This window comes from Bombus affinis, chromosome 16 (assembly GCF_024516045.1).
Source record: "Bombus affinis isolate iyBomAffi1 chromosome 16, iyBomAffi1.2, whole genome shotgun sequence".
NCBI lineage: Eukaryota > Metazoa > Arthropoda > Insecta > Hymenoptera > Apidae > Bombus > Bombus affinis.
This window is the reverse complement of record NC_066359.1, coordinates 2,059,637-2,085,990: the sequence shown is the minus strand read 5'-3', so window position 1 is coordinate 2,085,990 and position 26,354 is coordinate 2,059,637. Positions and strand designations below refer to the sequence as shown.

Genomic DNA, 26,354 nt, shown 5'->3' with positions numbered 1-26,354 from the left:
AAAGCTGCCACTGCTTTACGACAGCCCATCATTTTCGTACAGTTGTGCTTCAATGGTTTTCCGTATTGACTTTTCGCTCTGTCTTTCTTCTGCACGCTCGTTCCACCCAAAAACGATCGTTTGTGGAAATGTCACCATTCTGCCTCGAACGTCACAACGTTAACGACGATGTCTTCATCTGCTTACGAGCAACGTTCGCGGTAGAAAAGAAGATCAGCTTCGTTGGAAACAGAAGAGTCGTTTAACTGTGACTCTATCGGTGTCGCTTAAAATCCACCTGTTCTTTTCTTCTCATCTGTTGGTTTCCAGCAACACGGAAGCATAGCAAAGTAAACTTTGTTTTGTTCCGGCTCACGTTTTCGATACGATAGAAATTGTAAATTAAATTTTCTTCTTGCTCTTGCGTTTACGATAACCTGGAGAATCAAACTAAGAGCTGTTCGAAAATTAAAATTGAAATCATACGACTGGAGAAATTCGAACAGTACCTATGGGGATAAAAAAGAAAACGTGGAAGCTAATAAAAAGAAATAAAAGAAAAAAACAGGAAAAAAACGTTTCACTGGAAAATAAGGGTAACGTATAAATACTTTTTGTAGCCGCTGTAGTTACATAGGCATACGTAGACTGGCTGTTTTCACGCGATCGCTAATTGTTAATGGCTCGGTGTATCGCCGATAAGGAAAGTTATTCGCGTGTGTGTCACACCGCGATCTTATCCAGCCAATTCGAAACTTTATTTCCCGCAATTACACCCCGTTAAACGCGCGCCCTGTGCGCCCCCTGCCCCTCTCCCGATGGAAAAGTTGATTTTGCGATTTTTAATTTCATTCCCAGCAATTTTCCTGGTCACGAATGGTGCGTGGCTCTTCTTGTTCCTACCCAGTCGTCGATCTGCACGTCAGATTGCCTCTTTTACGGCTGTTTTAATACGGGAAATTGTGCAAAAGAGTATTTAATCAAGAACGAAGTTCGATTACACATACAGTGACATACCGGGTGATACATAAGTGCGAGTCGTCGCTTTAGGCCGTAAATCTACGCGCTGATACAAATAGAAATGTGACTGTTGCGTAGCATAGTTTTCGTATTATGCTCGGGTAGAGTGTGACATTGTCCAAGTGGTTTCCTCTTTGCAGCGAGAACATTCCGTAAACCTGCGCTTTCGCGATATTCTGAATATCACGACGAATAGAGTGAGATTGCATGGGCAATATGATCCTCCAAATCCATTGGTTTTCTGTCTTTTTGCGTCTTCTGCCATCTATCGTATTTATATTGGACGAATGCGCACAGGGCCGGCGCAAGGCAGGTTCAGTGCGTTCGCCGGAACCCGGGCCCGCGTTTTGACAGACAAAAATCATCAAAGTTCAGTGTAACTTCATAAAGTCCTCGTATCTTGGAAACTACTTTAGATAAAAATTTAGGCGCTTTCGGAAAAATGTACTTTTTAGAGAAATTAAACTACATCGATAGTTTTTTGCAAAAGTCGTACAAGATTACAGATTTTGTACTTTCATTGAATTTTTTGTCCCTTGAAAGTGAATTATGGATGCGAAAAAATATTACTTGGATTTGTTTAAAAAACTGCTTACAAAAAATATATAATATGTAACAGCATTTGTAAATAAATAATTCCTTATAAAATTTACATGTAAGATTTGAATGTGTATTCAGGCCCCGCAGAAGGTCACGCCGGCCCTGCACGCATACGACATACGTTCGTAAGTTGCTCTTTTTCCTTGTTTTTCAGTGTAGGTTTAACGATTGAAGTATTTACAAAAAGTGCGTTTATGTATCATGGAAACTTTGTATTGGGTTGGCAACTAAATAATTGCGGATTTTGTCATTACCACCCAATGACAAAATCCGCATTCATTTAGTTATCAACACAATAGTTACAGAGTAGGTAGGTATAGAGTGTTAGCTGTGGAAGAATTATTTCTCTTTTTACTTAAAGGCAGCTCAGTGTATAAGCATTTCGAAACGTGGCAAATTGTCGAGCACTTGTTTTCGCGTTGATTAAAAAATTACGTTGCATTTATTTTCATCGCCGATCAAGCCGATAGCGTCAAGTAGTCGTCTTTCTTCGTGTTTCTATTGGGTTGGCAACTAAGTGATTGCGGATTTTGTCATTAGCAACCAATGACAAAATCCGCAATCACTTAGTTGCCAACCCAATAATTTTCCGATTGCTCAAAAGTTGCGCTTTTCGTCCAGACAAAACGAACGGTTCGCCACAATCGTATTAGATTCCTCTGACGATTGAAGATACACAAACATCTAGCACATTTTCGAAATTTGTGTTCGTCGGTGATGATCAAACGATGAACAGATTCTTCTATTTTGTTCGTATTATCTGCTTCTGTTTATATTAAACACAGATAGCTAGGCATTTCAGAAATAACAAACTGCTTCACTATGATCAATTAGACGTTCAGGCGGACCACGATGCAGAAAAGATGGAGAAGTACGGCCGTTTTTAAAAACCGATTGAAATAACGTGAGATTGATATTTGTATATCAGGATTTTAGCGAAACAAAGGAGATCCGAGAGAGAAATCACGCCACGTCTAGCGTTTTGTTAAACCGTGTAACAGGCATCATCATTGAAACACTATGATTCATGAGAAACGCTCGGAGGAGGGTTAGGCCGGGAGGATCGTATTTCCGAGAATTCACAGACCGAAAGATGTTCTCGGCCGTTATGCCGCGGCGAAAGAAGGCGGAAGACTAAACGAGACAACTATGAGAAAAAGGGCAAATAATCTGCGGACAACAAAGGCCGGCCAAGAACAGCATTTAAAAAAACTTATGGTAGCGTGATTCGTAAAAAGAAAAATCGCCAAATGTTTGTATTCCTAACCACCGTATGGTCCATGGAAAGATGTTTGGCGAACGCTTTCGGCAGTTCCAACCAGCCAATGTTTCAATACTTTGAACCTGCTTGCAAAGTGCCCGACCTGCTCTCTAGCGATGACAGCCGCATTTAATCGACAGCTGCGTTCGTTATGTTCGTTCCGCGTGAATATCTATGCTATGTTTCTTTTAACACTTTACTGATCACTAGCGGTTTAACAGCATACGCATATTCGATCGTTAAATTGGTATAAAACTGTGGAAGCTTACAAAGCAACGCAATTGACGCAACTGAGCAAGGTATCTTAGTACTAAATAACAAATTACTGCTCATATAATGAAAGAGATCGTTTATCGCCATGACAACCGATTAACTATAGGTAGGTTATAGGTCGGTAAGCGTCGGCGACAAAAAGCCGATTAATAGGCTATTGATCGGTAAGTGTCGGTGACAAAAAGCCGATTAATCGGCTATCAGTCGGTAAAGTGTTAATTTACGCAGATGATAAGAGGATAAGTGGATATTTGAAAAGAGAAACAGTTCAATGTTACTCACTGGACGCTTTATCCAACGAGTAGATCGTACACCTAATTATTGGATTGGAAACTAAGTGATTTTGTCAATACCACGTAACGACAAATTCCGCAATCACTTAGTTTCCAACCCAAAAAATTATTATCGAACTAGAACATGGCAACTTTAATAGCTAAATTTCGAATCAGATTATCTCAGGCTTTTCAAGCAGTCGTGGTAAACTCGAATAGACGTAAACAGACTTGTAAAGAGAAGATCCTAGCAACTGGCTAACTGCGAATGCTACTTGTAGATACGTTTGGTAGTTGGACAAGTGTGTGAAATTTGAAACAAGTGAAATACGTAGCCAAATGGTAATTAAGAACTGTCAAAACGCGTTTAATTTATTATACGATAGGATTCCTAATGTGTGCTTGTCACGTAAACACGTAAGTTACATTTAAATCTTATTTCTTCTGGGAATCGGACGCCAGTGGCTACAGCTTCGATGTTTCGTTCGAAGGAGAGACACTGCAGTTAGCACTGAGCGAAAGAAGATATTTCGCTTTATCGCTGATTCTATCGTTTCAACTTTCGAATTCTATTTTTCTTGTCCTACGTTCCACGCGAAGGCACTCGATAAATACAAATTTCGATCGAACGATTTCTTTCGTAAATTCGAAGCTTCTACGCTTAGGACCTTAACCCTTCGCACTCGGAATTTTATTTCAATTTCGTTATCAGCAGCTCGCAACGCTTTTAAGCGTTTTATTTGAAATCTATTTGAACTAAAAAATAAGACAATTTAAATAAATAAGAGTTAGAAGATTTAAAAAGAAATAATAAGAAATTTTAAGAAAATAAGAGTTAGAAGAAATATAAGATTTAAATACCAGTTTTATTCACACTATTATTGTATTTTCTAATTTTTAAGTGTATGATACATCTTGAAACAATTTCCAGGATGGAATTCTGTTCTTCTTTCGCAAAAAAACGTGGGACTCGACAAAGGAGCTGCTGAGATAAAAACTGACGTCGAGACATACGAGTGCACAGGGTTAAGTTTTTTCTACGGGTTTTGCCTTTTCTAAAAAACGTTTTAAAAAAAAGGTTTTAGCTATGGAGTGCGGCTGGAAAACCGACAGAAATTTATCGAATGACCCTATGTATATTCTCGATCGATTTTTACACGTACGTAGCCTAAGTATACACAGGAGCGCAAATATACGTAGCTATCCAGCAAAAACTTTCCACTAACGAAAGTGACAAATGTGTATACCGATTGCGATAAGGTTTCATTCGTGGTCATTTCTCTCGGTGTATGATTAACTAGATTTAGGTCGATTCAGATCGTTTTATTCGACGTATCATTTCGTTCTATTCGACTGACTTGTGATTTCCTAAGGCTGCTTGTGCGAACACGATTTATTATACCAACGAACGTGTCTGCTTTTCAACGTTGATTAGGTACACTGGTTTTTATTTACGTTCGCGGTTAATTACTCCGAGGCGCGAGAATTTCGGGAATTTTTTCTTCTCCGAGAACCTACCATTCGATTCCTATAGGAGAACCTTCACGACCAATCAAAAATATGCACCAGTTTATTCGATTTTTATACGTGACGTTACGTCATCCCGAAAGTTTCATTCGTTTTAGAAGGAAATAACCGACGCACATTTTTTTCTTTCGTATTATTTCGTTGAATTATGCTGCGATGGAACACGTTCGTAATTCGATAAAATAATTTATAAGGAAAAATGTGCATCTATTATTTCCTTCTGAAACGAGAGAAACTAACGTATTCGCCTAAATTAATTACTTCTTTCTACAGCTGCTAACTAAGACGATTTGGATATCGTTGCTATCGATAGATCCTCTATAAATAATCATCCGAATTTTCCCCTCGAACGTCGCGTCTAAGCTTCCAAATGTTCCTAACGAATACGTTTCTTGTCGTTTCCTAGGACGCCTGTGAGCCTCGTCATCGATCGCCGCCAGCACCAGCCAGTGTCTAAAATGACTGCCATCGAGCCAAGGTAATAACCATCGAAAACGCCATTCGAATAATACACGACACTCTGAAGACGCAGCAGTGTGTCCGCGCGCGAAGAGTGTCAAGGGAAGAAAAGATGAGAAGTGAGAGAAAAATGTGACAGAAGGAAGAAAGAAGAGATTAAGAAAAAAAAAAAAACTCGTTCGATGAGAAAAGTAGGCGAAACTCGCGGTGTGTAAGTGTTCTGAAGAAATCGAGGCGAGGAACTGTTGGCTGGAAGATGCCTCGACCATCGAGGGATACTTACGGCGACCAGAAGCCGCCATATTCGTATATTTCGTTGACAGCGATGGCGATCTGGTCGTCGAGGGATAAGATGTTGCCTCTGGCTGAGATCTACAAGTTTATCGCCGATCGGTTCCCCTATTATCGCAAGGATACTCGCAGATGGCAGAACTCTCTCAGGCACAATTTGTCCTTCAACGACTGTTTCATCAAGGTACGTGGCTGTATCGAGTCGTGTGTTTGTTTCTGTTGCGTAGATGTGCAGGCTGATGTAGCGTATTAATTCTTCTCACTGACCAGGTGTACGTTTGTTTATTTTACCTTAAGCCGAATTTACACTTTGGGCCAACGCAGTGGACGAAGGCTGGTTTCATCGAGCGCAGATTCGGCTTTAGCCGTACGCGCAACAGTTTGAAGAACTGGATTCGATAAATGAAATTTATGGAAAATGTACGGAAGTGCAGTTATTTTCGACAGGGCATAAATTGATTAGAATATTAGAAATGAGAATTGCAAGTCGCCAGAGGACGACTGTTGCTTCCTTCGCGCGGGCTATCGTGCACGACGAAGCTTCCCTTTAAAAGTTAATACGCGATAAAACGACTGGCATCTATAAACGTCGATCATTATGGAGTAGCTGGTGTTTTTATCTGCGCGTAAATTCAGCAGAAACGTCGTGCTTTTTGATTAAGAGCCAATTACTTTGATTTCGTAGCTATCGAAACGACGCGTCCTTTTATTATAATAACACGGTTGCGTACCTATTACGAGAAACAAAAACAGTTTTCAATTTTTCTCGTGCAAAATCAACAAAAATGGAAAAAAGAAAGAGAAAGAAAAGCGACAAGCGTCGACAAGGTTTGCCATATTTTATGGAAGACACGTCACAGACCCTATGGGATACGATGCCGCATTCGCTAATTTCTCTTTCGCAATTTTTTTTTTTTTTTTTTTAGCAAGGAGACACTTTAACACTTTGACTGCCACGCCGAAATCAAATGTTTTACTGAGGACGCTACGGAAGTATTTTTATTATTCAAAGCATATAATGACAAAATAGTCATAAATTGATGATGTAAGACAACATTCTTCCTGAATGGACCGTTTATCTTATTGGCGCCTTGGTAACGTGCAGAATATATTATTGAACCGTGTAGAAGACATTAATAAACACTATTATGATTATTTTTATGATTTCGACGAAACATTCGGCTGAAATGGTAGAGGTCCGCAAAGAAAATTATGTTTGTGATAAATCAATGGTAGTGGTAGATTACAAGAGAGGAAAATGTGCTGTAGACTTATCGGATCAAATGATAGCATATTCTACACCACATAGAGGAACCCTCAAGTGGTGTATAAAATTAGCTTCAGAGTTATTGTTAAATACATGAATTTCAAACGCGATGATACTCTCTAAACAAGCAACAAAAACAAAGTTCAAGGTATCAGATTTTAGAATGGCACTGGCAATGCACCTTACACAGAGCCATTCACCAGAGCAGTCAAATATACTTATTGGACAAAGATTGCCACAGGAAATACAGAAGAAAGAAGGGCAAGCGTAGCTGGCACGAAAATTTTCCAGAGAGTGGTATAAAAAAATGTTAAACAATTAGGATGAAAAATTGCTAAGAATCAGAGGAAAAAAGTGACCACCTATTATCCAAATTGTATTGATGAGCCACATTTATGTTTAAAGTGTTTTAACACAGTGCACCGTTAGATGCAAGATTTCTTCTCATTTCTTTTAATTGATGTTCCAATAAAAATGTTTAATCGTTCAATGAGACACTTTCCATATCAAAGTATCTTCTATTTTTCGGTTATATCCAAAATACCCTAACTGTCAATTTTCATTGAATTTTTACAATTGTAAGAAGTTGAAGCGTTCCGGTCACCAGTGACCACCGTGGCGTCACAGGAGGAACCGTGATGGGCCATATATGAGCCACGTGGCAGTCAAACAACAAAATAGATATTTACTTCGTTCTTATCTGCGTTACGCCTGTAATAAACATTAAGGTCTCGCGTAAATACGCCAAATTCGAATGCCATTTTTCCCGTAGCTGTTGCTTTGATGCTTCACAGATACCACAACGTGACACATACAGCGACAGTCGAGCAGACATTAACTTGTTTTCCCAGGCACACAAACAAAGCCATAACAAAATGCAACATACAGAGTATACAGTTCTCTCTCTCCGATCGGAAGATATTACAAGCGTGGCGGATCCTTGTGCCTGTGGCGACTGTCCTGAATTTGCTCCAAAGAGTTTGCTATACTCGGCTCGTCTAGTCGAACGTAAAAGGCTGTTACTTCGAGCAGTACAACAATTACGAATTTTAAGAAGAAAAAACAAAAGAAAGGACAATTCATCGAAGATAGTGGCGGTAAGGCGAGAAAACCTTTGGTAAAGCAATTGTTTTCTGCCTGGTAACCGTGAGATCAAAGTGTAGATAAAAGAAGAGGAGACATGATTAATGGAACTTGATTCTTCTTTCCTAGTTCAAACGATTGTTCGTATAGTTGTAACGCGAACGTACGGAAGTCGACTATTACGGTCTTCGTGTTTTTTTACTTAGACGACAGAAATATAAGCAAAAAGATTGAACGCGATGGAACCAATACAGAGACGAGAGAAGCGACGTAAAAAAAAGAGTATTATTTGAACTTGAAAAAGTGTCTTTGATTTTATTTTTTTAATTGAATTAATGAGAAAAGGGAGGGGGGAAGACAGAGGAAAGAAAACGCGACCACGTGGAATAAAATACGTTTTGCGAGAATTTGTTGGCGTAGGAAGATGCGATCGTGTTGCTAATTAGATGTTACAAATGAAACGACGTGTACACCAGACATTGCGTAGATCTGTATCTGACTACGCATCCGTTTTGTTCGCTCGCGTATTAAAAGATAACACACCGGCAATCTTGTCTTCTTCTTCGCGCTTTTTATCGCGCCAACAGCCCATTAAATTCCAAGGATACAGTTAACTATGATTAATGATTTAGGAAAAATGAGGAAGAAATCTCTTAAGGAAAATATTTCTTCGTTATTTATGTATTATTATATCGCTATACGAGAAAATATCGCATAAACGATCGTTTGAGATCTCCGTAAGGTAATCGGCGGCAACATTCCTAAGCTTTCATTTTCCAAATCACGTACAACGTCTAATCCACTTTGGCTCCGTTTTTCTACATATGTACTTGTGCTTATCTTATTGTTTCATATGTCTTGCGCTTACCTACCGAGATAAGAAAGTTGCAAACTCTATACAAACATCGTATCCTATCCCTATATGTTGGACAAAACACTTTTTTTTTATTGCAACATATCGCCAATGTCAAACGGCAGCAAACATTTTTACGGACGTCGCAGCATAATCTTCTTCGAAACAGTATTGCGTTGGCAGCTAAGTGATTGCGGATTTTCTCAATACCACCTAATGACAAAACCCGCAATCACTTAGTTACCAACCCAATAAATACTTACGTGGTATGTTGAAATAAAAGCGATATTTACCGATCGATAGACGATTCTGTTAACACTTTATCGACCGTTAGCGATTCAACAGCACAGGCACATCCGACCGGCATCTCAGGCGCAGATTCTCCATGGCGCCGGCTCTGTTTCGGTTAGACTCTTCAATACCATTCTTTTTGTTCATCGCGAACGGTACGTTTTTCAAATTGATATAAAACTGTGGGAGCTTACAAAGCAACGCAATTGACGCAACTAGGTAAGGTATCTTAGTACTAAATAACAAATTACTGCTGAAATAATGAGAAAGATTGTCGGCGACAAAAGCCGATTAATAGGCTATCGGTCGGTAAGCGTCGGTAACAAAAAACCGATTAGTCGGCTATCGGTCGGTAAAATTTTAATGTCTACTGGACAAACTGTGAGTTATAGTTGCTCTTTCTCCTAATTACCTTATCCTATGCAGTATTTTCTATTGGTTGAAAGGGGGAAAAAAAATGAACAGATGAGATTCGCGAAACGATTACGATCTCAGGTAGAATTAAACTACAATTATCGACAAATTAAATGGAAAATTGTGAAATAATATTTTCTTGCCAAGTTCTGAAGCTACCAACCTTCGACCATCGCTTTGTTAACTCTGCTGGCTTTTTGTCGCTCGTTTTCCACCCAATGGTATTTCGTAAGGTTAAAAGATATTTCAGATTCGAACCAGAAAAGGTCGTTGCCAGTATACAGCTCGTCTTAGTTCTACAGCAAATATTTTCTTCAAACGCTACGAACAGTTCTCGTTGCTGAGACGAGAGGAAAATTAATGCAAATGAAAATTCGTTGAAGAAACTTGATCGCGCGTATCGAATGTAATGGCAACACGAGGATTGTACATCGCGCGATCCTCCGAAGCCAGAACTATCGAACGAATCACGGAAGCAACCGAAAAACGAAGACGAGGAACGAAGAAGGAAGAGCAAAAGGAAGCAGTGGATCCTGGACATTAACTCGATCGTGTTTCTCAGCGATTTGGGTCGAGGCAGGTGCGAAACAGATGGTCGAGAGAAATATAACAGAAACGAAGAGGGAGACTTGTCCTACAACGTTATTTAACACGGCCTCAACACACAGGGACAAAAATAATAAAAAGATTGGCTCGTTTTATCTCAGCGAATTCGGACGATCGTTTTCCGCCTTCCGATCGTTCTTCAGAGATTTCGTTAATGAGAATTCGTCGTCTAAACGGTGAATTTCGCCAGACCTTTTTTCTATTCTTGTAGAGTAGAGAAGCTACATGGGTCGTAAGATCGGGATTGTTGTTTTACCACAGACTAATCGCGTTAGTTCTCTGACGAGCTGCTTTATAATAGGCGATAGATTTACATATTTTGTATCGATAGTTTATCGAATCAGTCGCTCAACTTCTTTGCTTGCGCTCGTAAAATAAATTTCCATAAAAATTCCTAGTCTCTAATAAATATGCAAATGTAGCCTCTTCTTAGCTCTTCGCCACTATTTCATTTCTCGAACGATCAAATATTTGGAGTCTCCAAGTGTTTTCATTCCTTAAATAGCTGACGTTACGTTATACAGCTTGTTACCAAATTAAATGTTATATTACACTTTTTATTGTATATTATATATTCTTGCTATTATTCTTGCGTTAGGCTTTCGTAAGTTTACGTAATAGGAGAGCTACAAATATACGTAAAAAGGTAAATATAAGCAACAAAGATAATTAGAAAAAATATGGAAAAATATATAAGCAACGACGCTCCTTGCTGCAACATCAGCTTCTGTTCTATGTTTTCCAGTCTTGTTCCTCATTTCCTAATATCTAATTTACATTGCATTGTCTTAAACGAAGGTATGCTATCTCGGTACTTTAAACAAATTACTCTAATTTTCACTGCTCTCTGTACGAACTTCTTTTTACGTTCTCTTCGAAGTTCACTTTCATAATTCTCCTGTTCTTTTTATTTCTATATATTTCTGCTTTGGATTTGCCACACATTGAACAGTGTCTCAGCACGTGTTCGGTCGATTTTGAATTTTTCCTGCCACATACTTGCCATAGTTCTGCCTCATTGATACATACAAAGCTTGTTTATTTTCCTGATTTTCCACTGTTTCTTTCTGCCAGTTTTATTCTTTCCAATATAGTTTTCTACTTACTCCACTTAGCTATTATAGCTGTTTGTAATTATGATTGTTCGAGGAACTTGCTTGATAACTTTCTGCGATAAACCAGCGGACGATATTTTTAATCGAACGAGGAAAAGAGATGTCAATTTTCTGAGATGCCTCGACATGGACAGCGCATTTAAATAAAATTACGAACGACTCGACAAACTATCGATACAAAATACAAATAGAAACGTACCGGTATCTGTATGCCGTTTCGTTTGAAAATTATTTCGAAACAAAGTGGCAGATCTTCTTTTAGGAAGAATTCTCTACTTCGATTCTACAATTTTCCTTATTTCAACTGTGCTTGTTATAAACACGAACGTGGCAAAAATCCGCTTACAAGACGACTGGTTCCGCTTGATTTCACTGTCCGATGCTCATGATCCAGTGTAGATACATTTTATCGTTGGACAGGTGCAACATCGACATTCGCATCGACCATAAATCAAACGAGGTACGAGGTCATTTTTATGATAATTCCTCGGTAATTTCAATTTGCACGAAGATACTCGTACGATGCTTGAAATTTCAAGTTGTTTTCGAGTGTCGGGGTGAAATATGGTGGTCAGTTTTTAAGTACAACATCATCGGTCGCGAGTAGTAATTTCGGGGACATAAAAGCGAAGTAGAAATACGATGCGAAAGATAATGGACGTTGGTAGTGGTGAAAATTGAATTTTGCCCCAGCACTTGCATTTTAATTATTTATATAAAAATATACATTTTCCTGAAATTATATCGCCACGTAATATAAATATAAATTCGTCTTGTACGATATTTATAAAAAGAAAACTAGGTACGTTAGCATCCAGTGTTTGCTGGAAAGCCGAGAAATCTTAAACACCAAGTTACAAGATCGTTTAATTTCATACAATTTTTATACAAAAATATACAAAAGATTATACATATTCAAGGTAGAATGTATTAGGTTGTCGGAAAAATGTCTTTCTTTCGCAAACGTGTTTTTCACAACAGTGCACCTTCATAGAAATGTGAAACCAAATCTGTGAACTATCGCGGTATTTATCTGAACAGAACAAAATGGGTCGTAAGTAATTTGGCAAAATAATATAAAGGTCTATTATTTGTTCATAAAACGAAAGAAACTTTTCCAACAATCTGATATGTTTAAAAATAGGATGAATTTACGTTAGAATCCGATACATGTCAGCACCAGTTTCACCTTAGTTTCCTCTTTTATTCTATAGAAAAGCAAATGTATTTTTAATCACGCGTTGAATTAAAATAACACAGGTACAAGTAATCGCGTATATACACAGTTATTTCAGTAATCATAAATTACAAACGATAATTACGATATCACCGTCGCTATTATTCCTCTTGATACATTGCTTTATTATACCACATTTTTCATCTAGTATTCCGTTATACTTTAGCTCAAGCAGAATAATAGCTCAAGCTTTTACACTACGTTGCACGCTGCGCTCTTTTTTTGCCAGATATAATAGCTCGTGTTAAAGCAACGAAGAACGAAGATATGAATTGCAAATGTATCGTCAGATGTAACGTATTTGATAAAGAAATAAAAAACAAAAAGGAAGGATGTTAAACAGTAAAAAGTGTATTAATAGAATGTTAAAAAAAAAAAAGGGAATCGAAGATTTTAATGGAACAATAAAATGGAAGTTCCAGTATGGGAATTAATGGGGTCACGTAACTGTTCGGACGAGGGAATTTTTCGCTAATAGAAACCACGCGCCTCTTTATGTTTCAAAATCGATAATACAAGAACAATCGTAAAATGCTTTCTAAATTATTTACAAATTCTACCTGCTTTTTACCGCTAAATCAAATTTCGTTAATGTATTGAACCACGTTAAATTATAGTCTGTTTGTGCGACAGATCATTTTTTAAGCCGTCTTCGAAATGTTATAAATATTTCAAAATAAACTTTGTCATCGTCATTTTCGCTCTATCCATCTCCTCCCTTCCAACATCACAACTGAAATTATCGATGATAATATTTGCCCAAATTTCAAAAATATTTTCGCATAATATATGTATATATATATATATATGTATCTTGAAACAGTCGAGTAATTTTCATTTACGCGTTTCTGTTCTTTATTGCCGTTCTAAGAAAGCTATTACTATACAGCAGGCCGTGGGTATTTATTTCACAATTCCATTCAAGTTTTTCCACTTGTTGAAACACTTGTGTAATTTTCAATTACAGGTTCCTGTTTTTCATGTTCATTAATTATACATCTTCCGACGTTGTAGGTTTTTGCGATTTTTCCAACACCTCCGCGCCTTCTTCTAACCTTCCAAGTATATTTGGATTTTTTTCTATTTTTTCCTTTCCATACAACGCGTGTTCACTCTGATTTCACTGTACGCAAGATACGTATTAACGTGTGCAATATTCATTCAGCTTCGTATTAACGCTTTACCGACCGCTAGCGATTCAACAGCATCGTCCGACCGGCATCTCAGGCGCAGATTCTCCCTAGCGCCGGTTCTGTTTCCGTTTAGACTCTCCAATACCATTCTTTTCGTCCATCGCGAACGGTAAGTTTCTCAAATTGGTATAAAACTGTGGGAGCTTACGAAGCAACGCAACTGACGCAATTGAGCAAAGTACCTTAGTACTAAATAACAAATTAGTGCTCAAATAATGAGAAAGATTGTTGGGGACAAAAGGCCGATTGATAGGCTATCGGTCGGTAAGCGTCGACGACAGAATGCGATTAATAGGCTATCGGTCGGTAAAGTGTTAAAGTAGGACAGAGCCACCTTTACCCGAATACTGCAACGTTCGAACGTTCTATCATCGGCGCGTAACATTTTCCACTAACCTAAGCCTTTCTCCGTTTCAAATATGTACAAACTTTATCAGCGTTCATACGTCATGTACTCGTTCCTTTATTCGACCGAGTGAACTTTCATTATGGGAGTTTAGTATGAAACTAATAGCGTTGCAGCTACCGGAACAAGATACGATATAATTAAAACACTGGCAGGTGGCGTAACTGCGACACGGTGTTGGAAAAACCATACGATAACAAACGAAAACACGGTACTGAAAATTATCCGAAGCATGTAGATTTCTCCGATGCTGACAACAGCATCGGATATATTGGCTTGGCAACTAAGTGATTGCGGGTTTTGTCATTAGGTGGTATTGACAAAATCCGCAATCACTTAGTTGCCAGGCCAATATTAAACGTACCGATGCAACGAAACGGTGTCGTTATGACGAAGACGATAAAAATGTTAACGAAGGGGTAGCTTTTCACGCTGAAGTATTCGGGGCATTCGAAAGAGGACTTTGATAGATCTAACTACAAAAAGTATGTAACTCTATGCGGTAATTTATGTGGAAAAAAATTATGTGAATTTTGGAGGTTAGCAGCCAAGGAGATACGAAATCCATAGATATTTGAAGAATCTGGTAATCGATCTTAATTCGTATTTGAATGAATGAAATTTTATATGGAAAGAGTGTACTTTACCTTAGTAATTAAATAATAATAAATTAATACGAAATTATAAGGAGGACATATAACGAAGCTGATTTTTATTATTATGAATAATAACATTTTAAATAATATTTGAGAAGGTTCCTGTTAATTTTCCTGTTAAGAATCTAGAAATTCGGAAGTGGTTCTTTGGCTAAACCTAACGCGTAACATTGAATATTTTCGTTCGTTGAAACATCGCTGGACATGTTGACGTAGCAGATAGCGAGGCAATTATATTTCACTTGCTTTTTTTATAGTCGATGTTCATCGATAAGAGACACGTAAATTAGACGGAACATATTACGGTTTCTTTATTTGCAAAAGCATGTCGAAACAAATTGAATAGTGGCGTCATCAAATAAATCTTCACGCGGTGTGAACATAATGAATGCAGCTGTCAATCAGCATAACTGACATTGCTAGTGACGAGCTCGAGTATTTTGCAAGCGGGTTGAAACATTCACCAGTTTCGAGTGCTCTTTCAATATTTCGATAAACAGAAGCAAAAACGGTAGACTTTTGTTTACCTCACACTGCCAGACGATATACAGCTGATACAATAGAAATTCATTGTTTCCTTCTCATTGTCTATGATTATTCGTCAAATAATAGCAGTTCACAATAAGAATTTTTCGAATCTTTATTTCTGCATACTTAAAATTTACATAAATACACAGATATTAGTCTACTGATTTAATTCTTCTCTCAATGATCACGTACTCACCTCCTTTAGTTCAATATCTCGCTATTATTATTTTCACCTACTTAACATTTATACTAAACGTCTAACTCTACAGCTGCAGGGCATTGAATCTATTAGGTTGGCAACTGAGCGCCACCTAATGACAAAATCCGCTATCACTTAGTTGCCAACCCAATAATTGAATTCTAAAAGTTCCTTCTTTTAGCTTAAATTCCTTCGAAAAATAAACGCTCTAAGGTTTTTCATATTGAAATATTGATTCATAATTTGGCCACCATATCTCGCCACTTGTATTGTTTTTCTTGAGAGGGTTCAGCACAGACTTCTGCGTGTAGCCGGCAAATACTGCGATTGACAGTTGCCTTCTACGTGTCGTACGATTATCGGTCCATAACTTGTTTATTAACTTATTGATTAACTTGTTGATCTTGAACTTACATCATCGCAATAACGTAGAAGAATAACTCAATTCCTATTTGCTCATAAAGTATTCAGTGGCTCTATAGACTGTGCTGAAATCGTCGAGAATTTCAACATCAATGCCCTTACTAAAGACTTCAGACATTAAATACGATCTTCGTGCGCAGCCTGGCGATTACATTTTTCGATATACAGGGCGTCCCAGTTTTTCCTCCACAAATTTTACCAGCATATTTTGCAAGCAAAATTAAGAAACAGTGCCATATAAGCGTGTAGGCCCTTGAAAGTTTTGTCGACACAGTGTAAGAACACGTTGCCACAAAGTCTGATGTTTACTTGGTCGTTGATTTGCTGAAGCAGTCTGACAATGGTTAAACGACTATCACCGATGGACAAGTCTAGGAGAATCAATTCCTCGTTCATGAAGATCATCAGATATGGATTCTCACTTGCGTCAGAAAGTTATGTTGATACTGGTCAGGAGTTGACGCAAAGGATTTGTGACGTTAACACTAAACCTACCAGCGGCGGTCCAATTGACAGCTCTCGAACTTTCACACAAATTTCACCATACTTAAACTTTATCATATCGCTTCATAATTTCTGACTTTTCCTAAAGCATACATACAATATATTTTTCGGTGTTTACTTTTAGTTTGCTCTTTTATTTTCTGACAAAAATTTGTAGTCTGCCATGGCTACCGTGAGCGGTCAGTTTGACAAAATATTTTAGTTATTCTTAAAATAAATGCAATCAGTACAAAGAAAAGGCTATCTCAGGGTCAGATGATAAAGAAAATCAGTAATAACAAATAATAACAGCTGTTATACCCATAAAATTGTCATAAAACTTAGTCATAAAATTTAGTATTTTTTGCAGTCCATTGTTACAAATATTTTGAAAGCCGAGAAGTTTCTTAGGATTATTGCTCATTGCGATAAAACACGGGAAAATTTCCCAACTCCACCTTCAAGTAACCGTTGGTGGAGAACGGCTAGTACTCATCAATATTTTTGTATAAATATCGCCGTCAAGACCATATTCTTACTTGTTATTGTCCTTTCGACTAGAATACATCTCAGTTTGTTAATTAATTAGTTGACTTGTTATCTCTAACACTCAGACAGAAAGCATCTCAGAGCGTTTTGTGTAAAATTGAACAGATATTCGTAATGCAAGAGATACCAGTCCTGCGTTAATAATTTCGCAAAATCATGTGCAACATTTCGAAATGGAATTACAACGTGAACCAACGATCTATTCTTGCGCGATGTCGAATAACAAAGTCTATGTCTGAGCTATCAGAAGCACGTCATTTCGTATTTCTGTTATAACTTTTGGATAGTATCGGAACTGTAAAATTTGTTATGTGAACGTGTCTTAAAAAAGGATCATTTTCCACGATTTGAAAATTCGCTGGACGATCGTCTTACCTATAGAAATCCGCGTAAGGCCGTGATCAGACAGAGCGATAAGTGGTAAGCGGCAAAGCAAACGATGGCACAGCCATAATGCCAATGCTTACAAATGCTCTTAGCGGTGTCTGTATGATCACGGCCTAACCGCCTCATGGAAAATAAAACATAATACAAACCTAATGGCACATCCATAGATTAACTACAATCTTCTACTGAAAATTATTTGCCTCATTTCCGTAAACACGACCCTCATTTTTGGCTCCAGCGACCTCAAAAACCCTTAAAAAGTGTTATTCTAGTCGAATATTTCCAGATACCATACTAGAGCTGAACTTTTCAATGAAGCATTTAACACGATGCGCGTTCGAGTCAACGCGTATGGGCGCTCTATTGGGTTGGCAACTAAGTGATGCCAATGCCACCTAATGACAAAATTTGCAATCACTTAGTTGCCAACCCAATAGTTCTCAACTGTATTGTGTTCACTAATTGGTAAACAGAAGAAGCTGAGTTCAAAATTTGCCAAGTAATCGACTTACAAGCAACCGAACGTTTGTTACTTTCTAAGTAGAATTCTCATTATATTATCGTGAATTTACATTCTTTACACCAACCAGACGTATGTAGATTGTTCGATTACAGTCTTTTTAGCTAGGACAGATCAGGTTAATTAGGGCGACGACATATACTTTTAAATTGTGTATGGTATCGACTTGGATGCAGCATCTGAACTAAGAATCCTGAAATTATGGAAAAAATAGAATCTCGTAAAAGCAGGTATCGTACGAAATAAAAATCGTTGAGCGTTTATGGTTATATAATATTTCTTTTCTTATTTTTCCTTAGAGAATGCTATCGATATAGTTTGACGGAAAAAGTGGCATATCCTGTATTTTCTCAAACTTGCCGAGCAACTAACTTTTTGTATCGAACCTCGCCTTAATTTATAATTAAATCACAACTTGTGATTAAACGATGCAATAATGTATATTCTAATAGAGGTTTCCCATGTATAAATTGAAATTAAATTAACTGAACGAAATTGAATTATACTGACTGTCGTAAACTTTGGTATGTTCTATACATCTGGGCGATAAGGGGAAAAACAGGGAGTGTCATAAAATAGCATTGGCGAGAAAATTAATATTTTCATCCACTAAAGAAGAACCAACGTTCGATCAATTTAACTGTATTGTTCATAGAATGAAGTTTATACGTCACTTGGTCATCATAAAAAACAATGATATTTATCATAAAATATTCATCATTTCTCTTCATACTTTGTTCCAATACAAAATGGACATACTCCGTCTGTGATCACTAGGTATATACCAAATGTTGAATGTTATTTTGTCGAGACAGTTTGAATATTATGATCATTGTGATTTGATAGGTAGTTTTGCATTGCCAATTATCATAAACAGAACGTATTATAAAATGGTTTTCCTCCATGTTCTTTTCATTTACTCTGTACGTTTCTTTCTCGGTTTCATTAAAGCAAGTAATTCTGATTAGTATTCACAAGAAGGTATTAATTTTCATGCGTTTGTTAATTTGCAACAGAGTGCAAACATACATATTGCGCGTACCTGCCCGTGAAATATTGTTTCCTCCAGATAGCTACGAAACGTTCTACATATATGCATTTATGTTAATTAAATAGCCGCATGTACACGGCAAGCTCGCCTCTAACGAGTTACACCAGCGAATAGAAATCTGCATTATACGCTATTTCTTGTTTATATAACATTACACGCCTAGTGAAAAATGTGGTAATTCAGCATAGTGATGCGATACAAATCCTCGTGCATCATACTTGATTTGCCTCTTATTTTTTAACGAACTTATTCAAGTTAGTTTGATTAATGGTATTTAATGCCTATTTTTGTCATTTATACTTTTCCCGCTATATGGAAAAGAGATATTAGGAGTCAGAATGTTGACCTTGACATAACGTATTTCAAGGCCGCAGAAATATTCCGCATAATTAGCAAAAACTCTTCTGTTCTTTGAATAAACATAATCTCGAATAGGTAATGTTAACATGACTTGAATCATGTATGAATAACGAGAGAACACACTGTGAGATAGCAAGTTGTTTGCTATTAATAAAATCCATAGTAACTTAATATATCCCATGTTCATATTTTATTTAAAACTCGTTAACCATTTAATTTTAATAAATGAATTTCTTAATAGGGGAATTAAATGGTAATTGCTTGTGTGTTGCCACGTTCTTTGTATATAATTGGATATTGTCGGGTCGTGAGAGAATTCTTGATAATAATTTGTTAACAATGACCGAGGTTCCTTTTTATTTGAGGAAAAAATTCGTGAAACATCTTCAAACAATTCTCTGTATCCCGGAAACTTCTGGTTGCAGGTGCCACGGGGACCCCATCGACCTGGCAAGGGCGCGTACTGGGCTCTGCACCCGGCAGCGCTGTCCATGTTCGAGAACGGGTCCCTCCTTCGCCGTAGGAAGCGTTTCAAGCTGCACAAGCCCGACAAAGAGCTGCTAAAATCCGAGCTCCAAGCCCTGGCGTCCGCTATGCCACCTCCTCACTCCGAATCCTCGCCTGTACTATCGATAAACCCGAACGCACAAACCAGCAGCTTGACCGTTGCCAATCTGCATCGTCTTCGCGACGATTTGCTCCGCTGGGAGCTACAAGAGCGTCGTCTAACGATGGCATCCGGTGGCAACAGTTCTCCAGGCTTTACGACACCGGAGACCAGCTCCAGCTATTACCTTCTGTCGCCAGAAGTTCGACAGAGACTCGCCGGGACCGACGAGATCCTCCGTGGTTATGAGAACAATTTGTTGCAAACCGGAAGCTGGAGCTTCCCCGGGTTCCAGGTGTCTCCGTATGTCTCTCAGCTGTCCTACTTTCAGACAGACATTCCAGAGAGCAGGCAGATCTGCGCTGGAACCACGGAGACCAGTGTTCCCGAAAAGACTGACTCGAGGGTCTTCCTGGAGACCACGAGAGGCTCCACTGTCGAGTCCACCGACAGTAAAGTTCGTTGTCCCGTGTTGGAGGCTGGTATCTCCAGTCAGACGAGCATCCAGCCCGAACAGAAGAAGAAGAAGAAACCGTTCACCATCGAAAATATCATTGCGCCCGACGATGAACAGATTTCTAGTAATTCGGAAGACGAGAAGAGGTCTTCCGGTCATCTTCTGGTTCCCAGGCCGCTTTATGCGGGTTTTTCGTTTGGTCTCACTGCTAACAAGGTTCCGTACGAGACGGCTACTTGAATTTACTAGATCAACGTGCATCTAGTGGATGATTCGAACGGGGACCCTAGTAGCGCGACGATCGCCGCTTGGCGACGCTAGTGGTCATTCTGGTGACTATGACTGGCGAATCGTTCATCCTGTTCCTGGGTTTTCCCGTGTTTTTGCGAGGAAGTTTTGGAAGAAAAGGCTTCTGGTGGTGTTAAGCTCGGAAATTTCATTAAAAAATTGTAATATTACTTTGTGTTCTTTCCCCTCTTGTTTCTTTTAGAAAATTCGCAACATTTTCGCGTCAATCTTGTTTGAAACAGACATAGTTAATTTTGAAGTGGAAATTAATTTATTAATTGTGTTATGTATTCATTTTTTCGAAAATTATTGGTGCTACAGTTTTTTCGTGGAATGACTTTAAGTCTGAAATCGAGCAAGTGAGTTAGCGTGGTTCGAGTGACGCTTAAAAGTGAAGATAAATATCTGAATGTAGCAGAATTGTGGAACTGTTATTATTTGTGCTTTTTAATTAACTAGAAGTGCTTTACGCGTCGTTTGAGCAAAATCGTCGTAGCGATCAGACTAATGAGGTATTTTATTAAAATTAAACGTTTATATGCACGTTAGTAAAAACTTTTGAAATGATTCTTAATCTATGTAACTTATCTAAATTCTTGTTATGGATTATTAATATTCGACTGGTTAATTAGAAACAATGGATAAACTAATTGAATAGGCAAAGTAAGAGGTTACTTTCTAAAGAAATATGTGAAAATTTTGAAAGTTATAAATGTACAATAAACTCGTATAGATATTGGTCGCTATTTAACGATTTTTAAAACACTCTTTGAAATTGGAAACTATAGTAGATGATGTAATTTATTTCCATGAGAAGATAAGTGTCTCAATTTAAATATTCAAATGAAATTGCGTTAGTGCTTAAGTGACGAGAAATTATATCAAAGAAGTTTGAAATTCATTTTTCAGATCTGTTTTCCTTATTTGTTGATCTGTGTCCTTATATACATTTATTTTAGATACACGTGATTGTTTCAAATAACAATATTTTTATCAGATTTCCAGACTTAAAAGATATATCAAATCCAAATATATCTGTAAAACAAAATTATATCAACGTGACGCATTTAAATGTTTAAAAATTAATGTTTAGATCAGTGACTCGTTTTATCAGGCCACTACCAATAGTCTTTTCTTTCCCTTTTCAATGGAACTTAAAAGTTTCTTGGAATAAAAAATATTTGAAGAGATAATGGAAGCGAACGTATCAATATTAAACGTAATTTAACGAAAATGATAAAATCGATTAGTGATAACGCAAAGGAATGCAATATGGTGTTCGATAATTATTTAACAAATTAAATAATAAAAATAAGTGATTGTTGAACTATGTGGTATTTTTATTTACGGGTTGGTTACCCTGCGTGTAACTGCGTCATGTGCAGTGAAAATATATTTTTTTGGCTCATATAATAACATTCCACTATGTTATTTAAAGAATAAAAGAAGTAAAAAGGAATTTGAGAATAAAAAAAAAAAAAATACAAACGTTATATTTTTTCTAGGTTTCAAAATTTCTCTTACTCTTTTCTATTCTTCTTTTTCTTAATTCTAACCTTATCATGTAAAGAAAGGAAAACTAATAATTAAGGGAAGAATATATGAAACAAAAAATTAATGAATTAAGGAAATTTATCGCAATAATTATTTGGCTAAAATGAGCATAATTTGTCAAATAATTTTCGAACACCTTATGAATAACGATAAATCGAGCATAATAATATATTTAACGTTTAACAACGTATTTGCATTTAACAAGCAACGACATGGACATTTGCCTGTATATCATTGTAACATTTTGTATTCGTTTTACAACGAGGAGTCTTATATAAGCACAAGGAAGAAAAGAAAACCATTAATTAACAAAATATGTATGTACATTGACCTGCGAAGTTCTCGAAGGCATTTAAAAAAAAAAAAAAATAAGAAAAGAAGATAATATTAAAGTAGCAAGTTGAAACGTACAATAAGGTGTTTTACAGAAACACGAAATACGATTTAAAGAATAAAAGAAGAAATGTGTTCTAATGTAACACGAAATATCGTACTATTTAGAAAAACATTGAGAAGTATACCAATGTTAAGAATAAACAATAACTAGAGATGCTCGAGTGAAAGTATTAAAATTAGGGAAGTACTCGAGTACGAGGAACTATTATACCTGACGGATACTTCAAAATACTTAATACATAACGATAATTAAGCGTGTAATTACAGATTCTCGGTTCTTGCGAATAATTTAAAATAACCGAGAAAGTAAAAATTCCTTAGGGCTAGATATGTGTATCACACGAGAACTGATCAAACAATATTAAGAATTCGAGTGAAATTAGAGTACAAGAAATATTTATTAGACTAATATTTACTAAATATAAAATCTAATGTTGAATAAAATTCTATTCCAATAAATGAAGTTTTGGCAAGTTTTGATAGACGCAAGTTTTCAAACAATTATTCACAAATTAACTGTACTTAAAAATCTAAAATAATCGAAGTCACAATTAATTTTTTAATAATTTTAACGAATAATAATACTACTCAATTACGTCTCTGCTATAATTTAACATCGATGAAATAGATATATCAATATTAAATTTTGAAAAGAAACAATATTCTTAGTATTATTTGATCAAACCTCATATTTTGAAAACCACATACCTTCGAGCAACGGAAGTGTTCTTCAATATGGCCGAAGGAGGAACATTGAACGCGTGAGAATTGGCAACTTTGTAGCTCTTATATTCGTAGCTTCTAAAGCCGGCTCTGCACCTGACGAACGAACACGAACGAAGTATAGTGAATACGAATGAATGCAAATGGACATAAACGAAGGATATGTAAGTACTAAATACAGTCATTCACGAAAGTCTTTGAATACTTCATAAAAGAGATATTTTATTAAAATATGTTAATAAAAATATTAATACCAATTAATCAATATTAATACAAATATTATTAATGAAATACATTTTTATTAAAATAAATTGTATCCTTGTATTGTGTTTGGCGATTACAGTAACTTATGTACGTATGCATAGTCGTCCACACATAGTGACAAGACTAAAGTATTTCATCATCCTTCTTAGTACAAAATACAATAACCTTACGAATAGATTTGGTAGAATTTTACTTTAATAAGAATAGCTTTGTTATTAAGTGTGACAATATTTTCGTAGCAGCCTATAAATGCAAACATATTTATTACTTACGAACGTAACTCATCTTCGATTCCCCTCTATTCACTAACATTTGATCTCGCACTTTGATTTCTCACTATCACCAGCAACGGAAAACTGTGTCAATTGAAGATTCAAGTATTTTATTTACACTACACCGACACGAATAAATAATCTTTGATATGCAAAAATTATAATTACATTATTATATGTGTACGCATTGAATAAAACGAATGCTAGAAAAGCTTCTAAGTGAACTACTGCGTGATGCGCAAGATGATTTTTTAGGGCGTCTTTTGCGCATCGTACTGCGCTTCAGATCAGAGAAAAAGAAATATCGATAATCGATATTAAAGCAACTTTAGTTAGTGCGAGGAAGTTTAACGACATCGTGTTACGAACTTGTCAATGTTACGTATTTGTTAATGTTAAGTATTTTTTAACAAACTTGTGTTTTGTCGTTCACGTTAGTTCGTGCTCGTTCGTGATGTGTAAATCTGACTTTATAGTCACGCTCTATCGTCCATTATGCATAATTGCGGGTCTAGTTAACGTAACGTAAGATCCTCCGAAGCTCTCGATAAGGCGTTTCTTCTTCGATATCTGAAAGATAGGTAAAAGTTTTATTAGTGAGTTTTATGCTTGGATTAGTGAGTTATGTGCTTGGATGATTCGAAAAGAATTTTGTGATGTACGGCTTCTGGACCACAAGGAATTCTGGGTATGTAACATTCCAGTAAATCTTCTTCCGTTCGATGTGGTATTCTTTATGTAATTATATGAACGAATGTATGAACGAAATTTGAAAAGCTACAATGGCTACAGGAAGTATCGATAATAAACTCTTCTTCTATCAAGTCCTACATTTCATTCTCACAATATCACATTTCTGCAATCGTATGAAAATCGATTCATACGATTTGAACTTTAATATATTTGTATCTAATTCGCCAGTATGTAAATGCTACTTATTAATTAATAAATACAATTTATCAATATTTTTTGTAGCCACTGTACTACATCAGTGATGAGTATTTCATTAAGCATTAAATATTTTGTTTTTCATTCACTGCAATTACCGCTTTAGTTTTAATTGACGGATTCTTTTATACATACGATCCGAAATTAAAAACTAAAAGATTAGTCATGCGTGATAGTGTATCTTCAAAAATTGCTTTAACCAAACATAACTTCATTAATCGCTGTCCCCATTATATGTACTTAAAAAATGAGAACAAAAATTAATACAAAAAGTTTGAACTTTGATATATTAAAAATTCAAAAAAGTGAATTATATTCGAAGGGGAAATTAATCGAATTAGAATCAATACTAAAAGTAATTGCCTTAATCGAAAATGTAGTTTCAGAAATATATTCGTGCCCTTGAAATAAACAAATCAGCACGTTTGCTTCTTCCGAAACAAAGAAAATCATTTTCGTTTCAAAATGATGCAAAACAATTTTTCATTAGTTCAGTGGAGGTTTTACGATTAAAACAAATTTTATGCCGTTTTCCGTTTATATATTTATTTCGTTTCAATTTATGTAATTTCTGTATAGCAGAAAAATGCGAGAAAATTTTATTTCACACGTTTCTCTTGCACTTTAACGCGATATGTAAGTAGCTGCCAGTAGTTTCCCCGTTTAATTTTTACCAAGCGTTATTGCAAATAAAATTTTGCTTCTTGTCTTTGTTATTGAAGTTTAATTAATAATTCTAATTAATAGCGCAGATTGAAGATCAGGTATATATGTATATACTATATGTATAAGGAATATTCCTTCAAATTGTAACTATGAGTAACATAGACTGTTCTTTTTTCTTCTATTCTTAAATTAAAACAGAGGTTTCGATTGTTCTTTGTTAAGAACAGAGGTTATTTATAGACTTATGGTACGTAAATTTCGTTTAACGGGATCACGTGCGAAACCATTGAAAGGAAGTTCATCCATTGTGCGAACGTACTCGTAAATGATCTACAGGCGTAATATAATTAATGTACTCGATCGTACTTTCACGAAGATGCTCGTAAATGTAAACATTGCTTCGTGGTTAAATAAATTATTGTATATATATCTGGAAAATATTGTTCATTTTTTGACGATCTCTCGAACACACGTATATAAGACTTTATTATATATATATTACACAATTACCTCCACTACCTTACCTACCTAGAAGACAAATATTACTTTCTCGACAAACTTCCTTTCAATCCTGCATAATCAAGCCAAAAATCAAATCCAATGTCAGAAACTAAAAATATAAAATGGACGGAAAGTAAATGGCAAGAAATAAAATTAAGAAAGCAAAGACTGTAAGGATGTTAGATTGTTTTTGCAATGGACGATCGAGGCGCGAGATAATTAATATGGGAATAACCATAGCAGAACTATCGAAGGGGAAAGTCGTGGAGCGGTACGGCAGAGGAGGGAAAGAAAAAAGGAATTCTTTCTTTATGGCGTTTAATGGGATTCTTCGCACTTCGGCCGGTGCTCCGACAAAGGGCCAATTCTGGCTTG

The 26,354-nt window shown here is 36.5% G+C and overlaps 1 protein-coding gene and 1 long non-coding RNA gene across 4 annotated transcripts in view; one reads left to right on the top strand and one right to left on the bottom strand.

Moving 5' to 3' along the window:
• The window catches only part of LOC126925857 (forkhead box protein A2-A-like), a 41,302-nt gene extending 15,386 nt beyond the window's left edge, over positions 1–25,916 (top strand). For all 3 annotated transcript variants that reach the window (XM_050741842.1, XM_050741841.1, XM_050741840.1), the window contains 2 exons: positions 5,339–5,866; positions 19,729–25,916. In XM_050741842.1, coding sequence (XP_050597799.1) covers positions 5,648–5,866; positions 19,729–20,607 — 1,098 coding nt within the window. In that variant the 5' untranslated portion in view covers positions 5,339–5,647 and the 3' untranslated portion in view covers positions 20,608–25,916. The remainder of the gene's footprint in view (positions 1–5,338; positions 5,867–19,728) is intronic.
• LOC126925865 (uncharacterized) lies at positions 14,829–15,621 on the bottom strand. The gene is made up of 2 exons (XR_007714162.1): positions 15,528–15,621; positions 14,829–15,449 (listed from the first exon to the last, which is right to left on the bottom strand). It is a non-coding gene; the product is annotated as an uncharacterized LOC126925865 (long non-coding RNA).
• Positions 25,917–26,354: the final 438 nt, after the last annotated feature.